The sequence below is a fragment of the Gymnogyps californianus genome, chromosome 6, assembly GCF_018139145.2.
Source record: "Gymnogyps californianus isolate 813 chromosome 6, ASM1813914v2, whole genome shotgun sequence".
NCBI classification, from domain to species: Eukaryota; Metazoa; Chordata; class Aves; order Accipitriformes; family Cathartidae; genus Gymnogyps; species Gymnogyps californianus.
The window spans coordinates 23,668,996-23,682,743 of record NC_059476.1 but is presented as its reverse complement, the minus strand read 5'-3'; the positions used below and the strand labels follow the sequence as shown (position 1 = coordinate 23,682,743).

The window sequence follows — 13,748 nt, the reverse complement described above, 5'->3', positions numbered from 1 at the left end:
TATCGCTTCCATTTAGTGGACTGTTTGGATTTGAGCTATTCAGGAAAGGAACAGTCTGTTTTCACAAGTGGGAAAAGAACAAGAGAAAACATTTTAACAAAATGGCGTATGTCTGAAGAATCTGTTAAATGCGTTGCATGTTTATATGTTAACAAGAATATCTGGAATGACTTTTTTAAAGCATGGATTGGAACTATTGTGGTCATCTAATTTCACTCCCTGTATTTAAGGAAATCCCTTGGCTTGTTACTATAGCTAGAGCCAGCACATTTAGGAAAGCTTCTAAAACCCCATGCAAAGTCAAGGCAACTTCTCACTATTAGAAAATTCAACTTGGGTGAAGTTGGGAGACAAACTCTTGCTCCTCCTCTCTTTTGTAATATCCTTGCATCTTCTGCTAAGACATGATACTGGACAGAATTCTGGTCTGGACGGACTTGGCTCTCAATTACATAGTCGTGCTAACTAAGCGCTATCAATAGAGCTGAAACAAAACTTTTTTTGCAGAATAATTTATTGTTGGTGACGTAGGTCAGTAAAGCATTGCTGCTTCTCTGTGCTATGTATCCTGGTTGGAACATTATTTCCCACTTAGAACATCAAAAGTAATGCTTCATATTACTTATTTCAGCCAATACAGTTAAATAAAAAAAACAACAACTTTCCCACAGTTTGTTGTAAGCAACAAGATCTGGTCAGCTTTGAACCATAGGTCAAAGTATAACAAACCACCAGGATACTGCAGCGATCCAAGTCTAAATTATGTACTAAAAATACTTTTCCTGTTACACTACCTTGTGACTGCAGTAATTAAAATGCAGATAGTCACAGTTAGCTGTTGAGTTAACCTTCCGTGTGCGCAGGGAGCAGAGGAAGTTCAGTTCACTTCAGGAAGAGCCGTGCGTTTGGTTAGCTGCTCAAGTGAGAGTCACTACCCAGTGAGTCATGTTAGGGCTCCACCCACTGTAGTTCAAACATCAAGATTTCACACAAACCTTACAGCTGAGTTGCCAGCAGGGTCTCTAGTTCTGTGGTGTGAAACCACACTAAAAATAGAAGCTTTACCCTTCCTCAAAGCACGGAAGGAGATCAGCAGGTTGTTCTGCTAGACTGCTTAAAAAAGCAGCACGTCCAGCATTTTTCACCATCAACTTTTTAATCCTTAGGATTAAACCCATGCATTTCAGATATAGATGGCATATGTCCACAGGTTCACAAAATCACACACCAAAACACTACTTCCTCTTTGCAGCAGACTTAAGTATTCTGCCAAGGAACTTAAATGACTCAACTAACAAGGCAAACTTAGTGACCTTCATCCCAGTATATGGAAATAATCACCAAATGAAATTGTAATTCTGGCAGCAAGGATTTTTTTTTTTTAAGTATCAAATTGCAGATAGCAAATTAAGAAGTTTGTTATTCTCAACAATATAGAACAATTAGTCTTATCTCCACTTTCCAAGGCTTACAACCAAACACATGGTTTATCAAAGATCAATCACTGGACATACTGGGTCAGTTTGACACAATGTACCTTCTAAATGAGGAATTCAGTATAAACCACTTGGATGTCCACAGAAGGCTTGACGAGAACCCATAATTAGTTAAACTACAGAAGACAGGAATTAGCATGAACAAGGATAAAGAACTTGTAAGAAAGAACAAAGGCTGTGTTGAAAAGGGAATTTGTAGAATTCTGTTAAGTTGGTCTGGGATAAATTCCAAGTTTTTTCTTAACTGAGTAGGGCATAAAAGTTAGGAATAAGCTAATGATACCTGCTGACAAAACTGTGAGGTGTCACCAATACTGAGAATAATCCAAACCAGGAGAAATATGTGGATCTAGATTTTTTTTTTTTTAATTAAAAAGTGTCATAATGCCAAGTCATGCATTTAAATTAATAATTTTCTTGGCAAATTGGAGTTCAGCTGCAAATGACAGCAGGGGCAAGAGATTGGGGTGCTCAATCACACTACATGACAGACACCAAGAGGCAAACAAGGAATTTATAACAGGAAGGTATTAATGTGTTCTTACTGATTTATATGCTGATATGGGTATGGTCTTTACCAACTCAAGTTCAAGAAACACTGAAATTTTTAAGTGGGCAGATAAGTGATCAAAGCATAGACAGTGTGTCAGATGAAAGGAGATAAAGCTTAATACGTTTAGTAAAATGAAGGCTACAGTATGATGGCTACCTATAACAGATTATGTATCAATACCAGGAAGAGCATGAAATAAGAACTTTAGTAAGGATGAAGGAATTACATTTAGGTATATTTAAAATAGAATTTTAGATATGGGTGGTCAAGACAGGAAAGAACTGAACTTGTGATTCAGGAAACACCTTCTAAGGTAAAGTTAGTGGATACAGGGAACCAGAGAAGATGGCAACAATGAAGCATCTGTTAAACACACCAAATTAGCAGCATGAACTTCTTTCCCTACCCAGAGAAACACATAGTATTAACCCTTTTCTTCAGTCACATGAATTTAGAATGTAAAATTTAAATTGCTTTTTAGCTTAACCAGCAAACTAACACAATACAGTAACACAATACAGTCTGCAAGGACTCCCTTTAGATCTTACTCTAATCTTAGTCACCACCACCACAACTGTTCTGTGCAGCATCGATCCTAAGTACCTGATAGCAGTCATAGGAAACCTGACTGTTGCGTACTGCCTATCCACTAATGTCTCTTGAAGAATCATCTAAATGTCATCTGCAAGCCTTGCAGCACAACAGAGCACAGGGAAGCTAATTACCATCAGGTATCTGCAGTTTCCATTGTGGTACACCACCTTCTTTCTACTGCTGAGACTCATCAGTTAAGAAATACTGGAGCATTACCAGCTCCCTCCTGCAATTTTAAGAAGGCATTTCTGTTAAAAATAGCTCATCCTGCAAGTGTTGATTTTGATAAGTAACAGAGTACTTTCATGTGCTTGTGGGTTTTACATGCACTTGCTCAAAGATGCAAACAAGCAGACTCTTACTACGCTAGGAAGATGTCAGAACAAAGCATAATGTCTGTGTGCTAATTAAACTGTGGGTTGTCACAGGTCACCGTGATCACTGAAAAAACACAGGTTTCATTGCCTCTTTGTACTGCCAAGAGATGCTTTGCTGAAATGCTGTTCCTTTGTTGAGGCTCACTGAGGTTACATGTCTGAGAAGGGTCCAAGGCAGCAAGGTGGACTGATTTTATATATTCCTCCAACTTTTCTAAGTACCCAATATACCAAAAGGGAACAAGAGAATCAATTGTAACAGTAAACTCTGTTCTGAATGTTGTTATGTATATTGAGGAAAAGAAGTTTTCAAGGAGAACTTCATGCTGAGGTAAAAACCCCAGATCAGCTCAACTAAGCCAGGATACAAAAAAAGATATTCTCATCATTTGAGCAATTAAATACTTGAGTACTAGGAGCTGGTAACAGAGCCATTTAAGCAAGGTATTTTAAAGCCTAATACTTCCCAGGAAAATATGCACATTGGCAGAAATAAACATGTAATACAGTAATGTCCAGTAAAGTTGTACTCATTCAGAGAAGCCATCTAAGAAAAGAAAAAGGTTGAACATGTCACAGAGGATAGAAAAGTTTTTTATTATCTTAGTGAGGGCACTAATATGACTAAATATACAGTGTATATAGAAGCATACCCAGAGAACTATCTATCTTGACTATTTAAAGCTAGACTTTGTCAAAGTTATTTGGAGCAATGCATCCTAAAGAAAAAAACCTGAAAAAGTCCCCAAATAAATCCAAGAAATCTGTGGTTTACAAATCAAGTTAAAGCTTGAAATCATTGGTGATGTTTCTTGACTCCCAAGCTTTTCCCACCAGATTTTCTATTGAACTTCAAGTTTTTAGATAGATTTCTGTAAAGTGGAACAATTTGAATAAAATACCTTTAGGAATTCCTGTCTAGATTTTCAAACTCCAGAGAAGGAATACCTCCTAGGTAATAATACAGCCCAGGCTTTACAGTTAAGCAAAATGATGCATTACATTTGTGTTTGCAATATGGCCCTTCATGAGAGTGGCCACTGAAATTTGAAATCAGGTGTTCAAAATTCCAGAGTCAAAGTAAGGTTCACAATGTGCTGGTCACCCAGTAAAAAGGGACAGAATGGATGGGATCAGATACAGAGTTTTTAAAAGGGCAACTATTTTTTTCCTACTCCAATTCCAAGCATTTGTCACTATGCTGTCTGGCATACAACTACACCTATGGATTGTGGCTGCTTCTGACATCTCTACTTTGCAGTGAATCTTTCTACCTAGGAAGACATAACCTCAGTCCCGTGTGATGTATCATCATTAGTCTCCAGGTACTTGCAAGGACTGGCAAATTCCACAATACCTTTTCTATATCAAAGATCACAAATTGATCTTTCCTTCTCAGAACTTTGCATTTTGTGCACAGCAGCTTATTAAATAGCATAGCTATTCAACTTGTAGAGTGTTTAAAATCTTTCTTCTTACATTTTATCAGTTTTCCTAACAGGGAATAGGAAGAGTTAGAGGAGAGATTAGGGAAGGAATATTATGCTTTCCCCCCCTGCAACTTTTTATCCAGCTTTGCTGCTTGCTCTTTTCCTCCACCTATCTCAAGGCTTACTTTAAAAAACACCTTGACCTGAAAATTTGTGAAATAGTTAAATGGCCAGTTATGAATATTAAGTTTAAAGAAGAGAAGGGAAAACAAAACATTTTTATTCAGACTAATAAAAAACAAGAGCTGAGTTTTAACAATGCTCACGAATAACATTTTCAAGGAGATGAGAATCTTTGCTATACCTTCAGTTTTCATGTACCTTGTCCTTGCAATTAGAATTTAGCATTGAGTCACTGGGGGAATTTTCCAGATTAGAACAACCAGTACAGGATCTACAGATTTGTAACCTGAGTCCCATTCTTGGATTTATCTGGTAAATTAGCACAAAAACTATTTTGGGGAACGCTGGCTTTGCAGGTTTCTCTAACATTTCAAATTCATTTACCAAAACAGGTGTGAGGCATCAGAAATAGTCATTAGTAATTAGGTGGGAACAGTTATGTTGTAGAAGAGGGACACTTTTATGCTATTAGGCAAAACCTCCTCAGGACAGCTGAACAGCATTCTAAAGGTAATGTTATTAGCTGAGACTGTAAAAGGTTACAGCCCAGATTGGTATTGGCATTCTTTCAGCTAGAACTCATTTAACATGAAGTAGGTTTTAGGGAGAAGATGGGAAGTATCTGTTCACACAATTTTAGCAGCAGTACAGGGTCATGAAACAGAAAATTCCTATTTGATGACACCCAACTTTTAACCTCAAAACTTCATGAAGTATAGTTTTGCTGTGCTTTTCTTCTTTTGCAAAGATGGAAACTCCAGTAGCCACACTTGTTCAGCCACAAATGCTTTTCAAGCCCTTTTAACCATGAATTCAGTTGCTAGTTTAATTCTCTGAACCCCCACTTTATGAGGGGCTAATGCTATCAACCTTGATTTCCTTTCCCAAAGGATCAGATATGCATAGAAATGATACCATAATGTAAACTGAATTCATTGTCTGATACTCTGTCAGTACCCTGCTGAAAAAGGGCATATACACAGCACCACTAATAAACCAGTGACCATTCTGTAGTCCTCCATGGAAAAGCGTATTATGTGCAACACACGTTCAGTGTGCTTTAACAGTTGGAAAAAAAAGAAAAAACCTACAAGGAAGTCTGCAGAATTGAAGTTACCTTGCATCTGCTCTAGTTTTTTTTCCTGATGCCGTGTTATCCCCCCTTTCTTTCAAAAGTGGATTCATTATACAGTAAATGAGAACAGTTTTTTCTGGACAGAAGCCATTCTTGCCATCGTAATGGAACTTTTATTTCAAATACGTTCTTACAATAAAGCTGTATTTTGTTATACAAGTAGATAAACCCAGGAGACAAAAGATTAATGTATTCCATTTTAAAATACTGGGCTCAGCTAATCTGCAGCCATTCCCATTCATTTCCTAAACCATGTCAGGGATTTTTCACGGCAATGGAAATAAAGATGTAAACCAAGTCATCTAGGTAATTAAATTACGGTCCAAGGAAATTTCTAACACCACCATAGAAAAGTGTATCTGCTCATTCTTCAGGCTCTTTGAAGTATAGGGTGGCAGAAGTTTCTTTATAAACTCAGAAGTTTTTCGTTGAGAGCAATCTGTGACTGTGTGAGGTTTGCCAAGTAGGTCACCATCAGTAGGTCCTGAGAGGGGAAAAAAAAAAAAAACCAGTGACCAGAAATATTAACAAAGATGGCAGCCTATTAGGGAGTTGAATTTTTAACACCTGTAAAGCAGTTTACAATCAGCTTCTAGAAATATTGTTAGTCCTCAAAGTCCTACCCTGAGGAATGCTTCCCTCACAGGAAGAAGGTTTTGGTATTCCCAGAATATGAAACACTGCTTGTGAAATTTTAACTCTGAGTTCACCCATGTTAACCAGGCAAGTCAAAGGGTATAAGCAAAATTAAAAATTAGTTCTGGTCTTGCAGACTGGGGGTGAACAACACATTCAGAAACTTAGCTTTCGCTTTCTAAAAATCTGTCACAGAAATAAGGTAGCACACTAAAACCTTGTTCATGTCCTAAGTGTTACGCAAGCAGACAGAACTTCAGCTCAGGCAAAGGAAGCTGGCAAGTCACCAGTTATCCTTGAAATCCATACTGCTTTAAGCTTGGTAATTCATATCGTCCATTCACTCTAAAAGAAGAATTGGTGCTGGCTTTCAGATTACTTGCATAATTTATTCTCTCATTTGCAGTTGCCTGCAAGATTATTATGGTGAGCTCCTTTATCCACCTTCAGCTCTTAAAAGATGAAATTACTGACAAGAAAGGGCTGCATTTTCTGTTAACATGTTTGTATGAAAAGATTGTTTTGATCAGACGAATTTGTGTCTGTACGACAAATTTTCAAAATTGCTGGCAATACACTGAAAAAATTAGATGATGAACTTACATTGATATTGCTGTTCAACATTGTCTCAAAGTCCTCTGGTGAAATCTTTGGCACCTGGTTAATAAGATCCATCAGGAAACGCCCGACAGTGTTGTCAGCAGCCACTTTGCCAGACTAAGCATAAAAACCAAACACTTCATTGTGAGTAAAACTCAGTAAGTTTATGGCCCAGAAAGAGAATATATAAAAAGAAAAACAGGATGCACAAGCTTACATCAAACTTATTTGCTGGCTTATAAAAAGCTGGCCTTACCAATACATCCTCTGCATACTGCAGCACCATGGTGAGGGTATCCTGAATCCTGGCTGATGCTGACCCCACCTGCTGTAAGTCACTGGACAAGCCAATCACTCGATTAGGGCTAAAACAAGTCTTCATGATAAGATCCACTGAAAGCAAAAGGAGGATCAGTGAAAACACTGACTGCCACAGAAAACAGTTTAAATCCTTAACTTGAAGATTTTTAGGATAGCTTTGGCAAGACAGTGTAATTCCCAGTAGAATTCCAGAATAACAATTTTACCAGGGTAAAAAAAAGCATTTAACAGTGTCACAACAGTGGTTATAACCAAAATAGGAAGAAAACATTCACCTCCTATCCGCTCTGTATCATAATAAACATATTTCACTGTTAGAGGTGTGAACATCACGCCCATAGTTTTACCAGGGACTCCCATTGGAGCACTAGGAAAAAAAAACAACAAAACATTTTCAGCATGGACATATTTAAGGGAGGAAGTAATAGATTTCGATCTCAGTGATCTCTGTTAGCACTGAAGTGTGAACATGAGTAGGTTACTCATTCTCACCAAAATCAGCAATATTAAGACCACAGATAACTGAGGACAGGAAATCAGTCCTGGCATACTATTAATTGCTCATTTTCATCCAAGAATATTCCTAGCTGGTCTGATGTTTGTCAGCATGAATGTATGAAGAGTTAAGTACTATCATCTTAGCCACAGTTCCTTCTTGCTTATAGAGCAGGTATCCTTCTATCCTGAAATACTCCATGCTCTTTGAGAAATCACTTAAGGAACAAACATAAATATGAGAAAAATTGAAGTACAAAGCACTCTCAACACCTTTATTATTTCTATTATTCAAAGTATTTGAAGTTCATTTATACTTTCAGTAAGTACGATGTTGTGGAACAGCTTCCTTTTTGAAGATGCACAGTCAAGAAGCAGGAGACTTCCTCTACAAAGAAAGGCTGGGGTTTTATCCTTAAAGAGGAGAGCTCTTCAGCAAGTACTGGGAAGAAGAGTGACGTACAATAGTTTCATTTCTCAATATTTAATCCCCATTATTAATTGATAAAAATGGAAGGGGTTAAGGGGAAGAAAGACTGATCAAGAAGATGCTGTTTCAATTACGTTTTAACTGCACCAATCCTCCAACTTGTATAAATAAACTGCCAAGCAACAAAGCCCAGTGACTACAGCCTAGCATTCAGACAGTGTGATGGAAGTTAGTGACATTAATGCTAGCTGTATGAATCCTGTGAAATGTCACGAAGATGTTCAGAACATTGCTAAAGTTAACTAAGTCACAACTCCCCACCCCAACGAGGTACCAGCTTATGAAAGGTTAGGTCTTTCAACTTACATATGACAGTCAAGACATTCCAATGGGAAGTAAGCCATGATCCCTGGCTCACTGCTGTGTCACAGCTACTGCGCAGTATTGTCCAAAATGAGACACTGCAGCCCACTACACTTCTCGTTACCCTGATGTGACCTCTCTCAGTAATTCAGATAGCTCCCCTCCCAGAAATGCAGCCTCCCAGAGTACCTGACATAGGCTTTAATGCTCATGCGTGAATTCTGGAGACTCGTGTCCACAGTGAGGTGGATTGGATTGTGCGCTTCCCGGCTGTAATACTCATGGATCAGGACAGAGTGTTCCGTGATGTCATGACCTGTTGCATACCTTCAAAAAAGCACAGGTTGAGGAGCCATTCTTCCAACATTCAAGTGCCCAATGTTTAGTATTGTTGGTATTTAACAGGTTTGTATCCTAAAACACTGATTTCCAAACACTGAGCTGCAGAAGCATACTAAATACAAGTGTTTTAACTAGGGAATTTGTAGTTTTCTGGCCAGCTGTCCTAAAATTGTAGAAATCACAGGCTGAGCACACCCATGCCCAAAACACGCACAAGGCCAGTGTTGCAGTACCAGCCATAAAGAGTCAGTACAGTTGACATCAGACACCCAAGATTCAGTTATCTATCACTATGTTCTGGACTAGCTCTTTATTTCTGTGTAAGTCAAAGCATACCAAACAAGTTTGGACCAACCAAGTAGATTTTCCACAAATCAAACATCTCTCTGCAGGAGGTATAACTCGTTAATCTAGCTCCTTTAGCTGCTCTGCAATTAGCTTCTCACATATGCAGGGAAACTCCTGTCATTAGAACCGCGCTGTGCTGTGCCATTAGAAGCTTGTTGAGGAAGTCTGCTCCACAGGAACAGAACTAAGCTATTCTGTAGGATGAGAGCAGCATGAAAAGACTAATAAAGCTATCCACATACTCAGACACAGGCCCTATTCCTATAACACCCTACTGATCTTGCTTGGCATCCCACACACAAGTACTTCCACCTTTTGTCAGCAGAGAACTTCTGCATGCTCAAGCTGGTATCACTGATTCCTCCTGAGGCCTTCAGTACTTGAAACTACTCTTGTGTGTTCTCCCTTCTTTCTAACCAGTTATCTTCTGTGGTGCAGGTTGTATTACAGGTGGGTAAGTTCTTCTAACAAAGCCATGCAAGGATTCTCTAACTTACCACTCCTCTGTGATACCTTTGCTAGATACAAACAAAAACTAACCCTGTAAGTGTCCAGTACCGTCTCTTCCTATTATGAATGGCAGCAGCTTTACAACTGCCTCTATAACAAGAGTTGCAAGATCTTACTGTCACAAGCATTAGTGTTTCTGCTTCTCAACCTGTGACAAGGAGAATTATGTATTTCAAGTAGTTTAAGGGACCAACACAACTGCTTGCATGTTCTTGCAGAAGGAGAACTTACCAGCCCAAGATGATCTCGCTAGGAGACACCTTCTTGTGCAACTCATACATGTTTTTGGCAAATTCCATATCGACTGCCACCTGAGAAACGGGACAGGACCAAGTCAGCTGGTTACAGGGATGCTTAACCCTTAGCAGAGGACAACGCGGGCGCAAGCCCTAACGCCGCCATCAGAGGGAGCGCAGGGAAGCACAGGGACCGCACCCCTCCGCGGCAGCCGCCGCCCCGCCGACAGACCCACCGCCCGCTCTACGGCACAGCCCGGGCGGCCTTGGCTGGAGCCGGCGCGGAGCCCCGCGCGAGGCGGCCCCGGGCCGCCTCCAGAGGGCGGCGGGCGGTCCCGCGCTCCGTACCTCATCCTCGGACTCGTTGTGAGGGACGGAGAAGCAGTTGGTGACCTCCACCGAGTGCTTGTCCACGGTCCCTGCGGGAGGGCAGCGCGGTTAGGGGGGCGCCGTGGGGGCGGCGGGCTGCTCGCCCCCAGGCTGGCGGCGGGCGGGGCCGGGCGGCGGCTCTTACCCAGCAGCGTCCCGATGACCCGCGCCGCGCCCTCGTTGCGGCGCTCGAAGCTGTCCACGATGGAGGCGAGCACCACCGGGTGCAGCCGCACCACGCGGCCGCCGGGGAAGGGGCCCGAGAGCGCCGCCGACAGTGGCGCGGCCGGCGGCGGCGGTGCTGGGGTGGTGGGCGGGGGCGGCGCGGCGGTGAGGGGAGCGTTTCCCGCCGGTGTGGCGGGCGCCGCCGTCGGGCTCTGTGCTGGGGCGGCCGCGGGAGGAGCCGGAGCCGGAGCTGTCGCCGCCATTTTACAAGAGAGAGAGGTGGGGGGAGGTCCGCCTCGGCAATAATTGGCTGAGCTCAACGCCTGTCACGCAGTGGTACCTTCCTATTGGGGAAAGGGGTGTGCTAAGGCCCTCTTGCCATCTATTAACCAATCTGGGGAGAGCGATGAGGGAAGACGTTCTGATTGGAAGAAGAGCACACCGTCTGTGACTGAAGCTTAGTCTTGTTCCCACCCCCTTAGGGCCGGAAAGTTTTTCAATTGGGTTCTCGCATCCCCCGCCTCCGTGCTTATGTGCTCTCTCACTGGCTGGCACCGCCCTTCTGTCTGTCAGGGCGAGAAGGCCTATTTATTGGCTGTGGCGCTGTCATTCACCCCGCTGAGTGCTAGGAGAAGGCGGGGCTTATGTTTGCGTGTGCAGCGCCGAGCATTGGCCCGACCGGTCCGGCAGTGGGGGCGGCCTGGCGGTGCTGAGGGCTGAGGGCCCTGCTGGAGGTAGGCTGAGCAGGGCCGAGTGTCCCAGAGCTCCCCGTGGCCTTCCAAGCCCCACCACCTCAGTAGCCTCAGGGGTGTTGCTGTACCCCTGAGCCTGCCTTAGCTGGCTGTGTTTCCCTGGCACGTTCCTGGTCATGCTTCAGGCCCGTGTTGCTGTGAGCTGTGGGTGGCCACTGAGGTGTTTGGGCGGTGGCAGTGTGGTCCTGGTCACAGTGGCAGGGCCGCTGCTGCCGCCTCGGCCTGCTTGCAGTGAGGGTAGAGGCAGCAGTGCTTATCCTGCTGCCCTACAGCTGTATGGTGATGTGGTAAACATAGCAGCCTGCTGGCATGGCACCAAGCTGCCACCACAGTGAAGAAGGCTGTCCAGTAGTGGTGTATGTGGGGGCTATGCAGCCCTTAGGGTATTGGCCCATGAGGCAGGGATGTTAGCCCTGTTTTCCAGGTCTTTGTTGCCAATGAGGCACAGAAGAGTAAGTGGTTGCCAAGTATTGTGTAGAGAGCAAATGCTCGTTACCTCTATCTAAGGTTTAATGGTTACCCAACAAATTGACTTCTTGGACATAATTTGCCTATTACTTGTAGTGCCCCATGTGTTCACTCTCAAGCAACAAACCTGTCTGGGTGGGGCAGGTATGGCTGTAAAATGAAGCATGTATGCTTTTGATAACTGGTAAGGAGACTGGATTCTTTCAGAGCTTCCTTTTCCCTTTCTTGGCCATATGCTTGCAGCTGTTATCTTAACAGTTGTAGCAACATAGTAACAGATTTACCTCTAAGTCTCTTAGTTCAAAACCTTTTATCACAGTTTTTAATATTAGTTTGACAAACTCTAAGGGAGAACTTCAGGTATCATTGAAATGTTTGGGGTTTTTTGGTCTCAAGCTGTTCTTTTCCCACAAGTAAACTGTGTGTGTATACACATATATAAACACTGAAAGATCCAGAAGTCACCTCATGATAAAATGCTTAGTCCAGTGAAACTATGCCAGTCAAAAACTGCATCAGATCTCTGGCACCACTTTGTCTGTCAGGTGGCTGTTTGAATAATTGAGAACATTTCCAGGTAGTTGTTTCCCTGGTGTAGCAGAGAGAAAAGTACAGTGATGGTTGCTGCCTCAGGTGCAATCATCTTTACTCTTTTATAGATCCACTTTGGGCTCCTGACACACTCTTTCCCATATTTGGGTTACCAGTTAAAGTAATTTTAACATAAAAACCAATTTTATCATGACTGCTGGCTTTTGGAGTTTTCTCTGCTTCATTAGCTGAGGGGTGAACATCATCAGTTGATGAGCAGTTTCAACTCAGTCATTGAAGACAGGCTCCTGAGTATAAAAAGAGCAGCTCAGTAAAAGGATAATACATTCTGCCCATGTGCTAGCAATTTGCTTCTTTTACATAAATGGGGAACACCTGTCAAAGCTACAAAGGAGAGCTAATGCATGGGAACACGAACAGATTTTATCTCTTCATAAAAGCACTTCCTAGTCTGTGTACCAGTAAAAACTGGATCTCCTATTCTTAGGCTTTCACCGTGCAGCCTTCATTTCTTGTAGGTGTGCCCGGGTCAAATTGCATAAAGCTTTAAAATGTTTCTGTTCCTGGAGCTTTGATGTGTCATTGAGAAGTCTAATGTGTGAGGCGTTCTTGTTAGAGAGCAGCTGTTTGATCTTATTCTTGTTTGCATCAAACTATCTGTGGTGCTTAATTTGACATAGTCAGCTGCAGGTTTAGGTGAAGCAAGCAAGGTTCTTTTAAGACCTGCCCATTATACTTTTATGTTGCCACCTTAAAAATTGGGCAGCTTAATATGGAGCCGCAGTTGTCCTTCAAAACTGGCAACTATGATAACCTTCTTTTAATATGTTGACATCAAGCTGCTGGACAGAATGCTGGAGAGTGTATATAGTGAGTAAAGATGGATAGCCTGTATCTCAAAAGTCAAAGATCAGTGGTTGGCTCACACAAAGCCCACTTAATACAAAGGTTGTATAATGATAAGAAAATCAATCATGTGATAGTGCTTGGAGCAGATGTGTCCAAGCTACAAAACTGTTTTTTCTTGCTGAATGACTACTGAAAAATAGAGACCTTCATAATTAATATTGTTTCGCAAAGTATCAGTTTACTTTTAGAGGAGGGTAGTTACCAGTGACACATATTAATGGTGCCTGTTGTTGAAAACTTAGCATCCATCTAGTGAGATGATTAAGATGTTTAGATACTACCCCATTGCAGTAAAATCTATCTGCCTAGAGAAGAAACAGAAGACACATTCTCACATGAACATGGATCAGCATGGTAACTCATGGCCTTCTGATTTTACATTTTTCCTTGCTTGGTTCCCCTGCGTGTGATTTTGGTGGTGAATATAATTAACCTCCTAGCTCTGCTCTTGTATTATTTCTCTTTATAGTCCTTACGTGTGACT

The 13,748-nt window shown here is 42.0% G+C and overlaps 1 protein-coding gene across 1 annotated transcript; it reads right to left on the bottom strand.

Annotated features, from left to right (window-relative positions):
* Window positions 1–5,858: 5,858 nt before the first annotated feature.
* EIF3F (eukaryotic translation initiation factor 3 subunit F) lies at window positions 5,859–10,846 on the bottom strand. Its single transcript, XM_050898871.1, has 8 exons — window positions 10,564–10,846; window positions 10,398–10,468; window positions 10,045–10,124; window positions 8,803–8,940; window positions 7,601–7,692; window positions 7,261–7,397; window positions 7,008–7,121; window positions 5,859–6,252 (listed from the first exon to the last, which is right to left on the bottom strand). The coding sequence occupies exons 1-8, from the start codon at window positions 10,844–10,846 to the stop codon at window positions 6,175–6,177; spliced, it is 993 nt and encodes a 330-aa protein (XP_050754828.1). The 3' UTR covers window positions 5,859–6,174.
* Between the last annotated feature and the right edge of the window lie 2,902 nt (window positions 10,847–13,748).

Bases quoted from the DNA above. Each gene is read 5' to 3' on its own strand.
- EIF3F (XM_050898871.1), bottom strand. From the start codon at position 10,846: ATGGCGGCGACAGCTCCGGCTCCGGCTCCTCCCGCGGCCGCCCCAGCA. The intron at 10,469-10,563 runs GTAAGAGCCGCC...GCCCTCCCGCAG, and splicing joins GGTCATCGGGACGCTGCTGG to GGACCGTGGACAAGCACTCG. The intron at 10,125-10,397 runs GTACGGAGCGCG...CCCGTTTCTCAG, and splicing joins ACAACGAGTCCGAGGATGAG to GTGGCAGTCGATATGGAATT.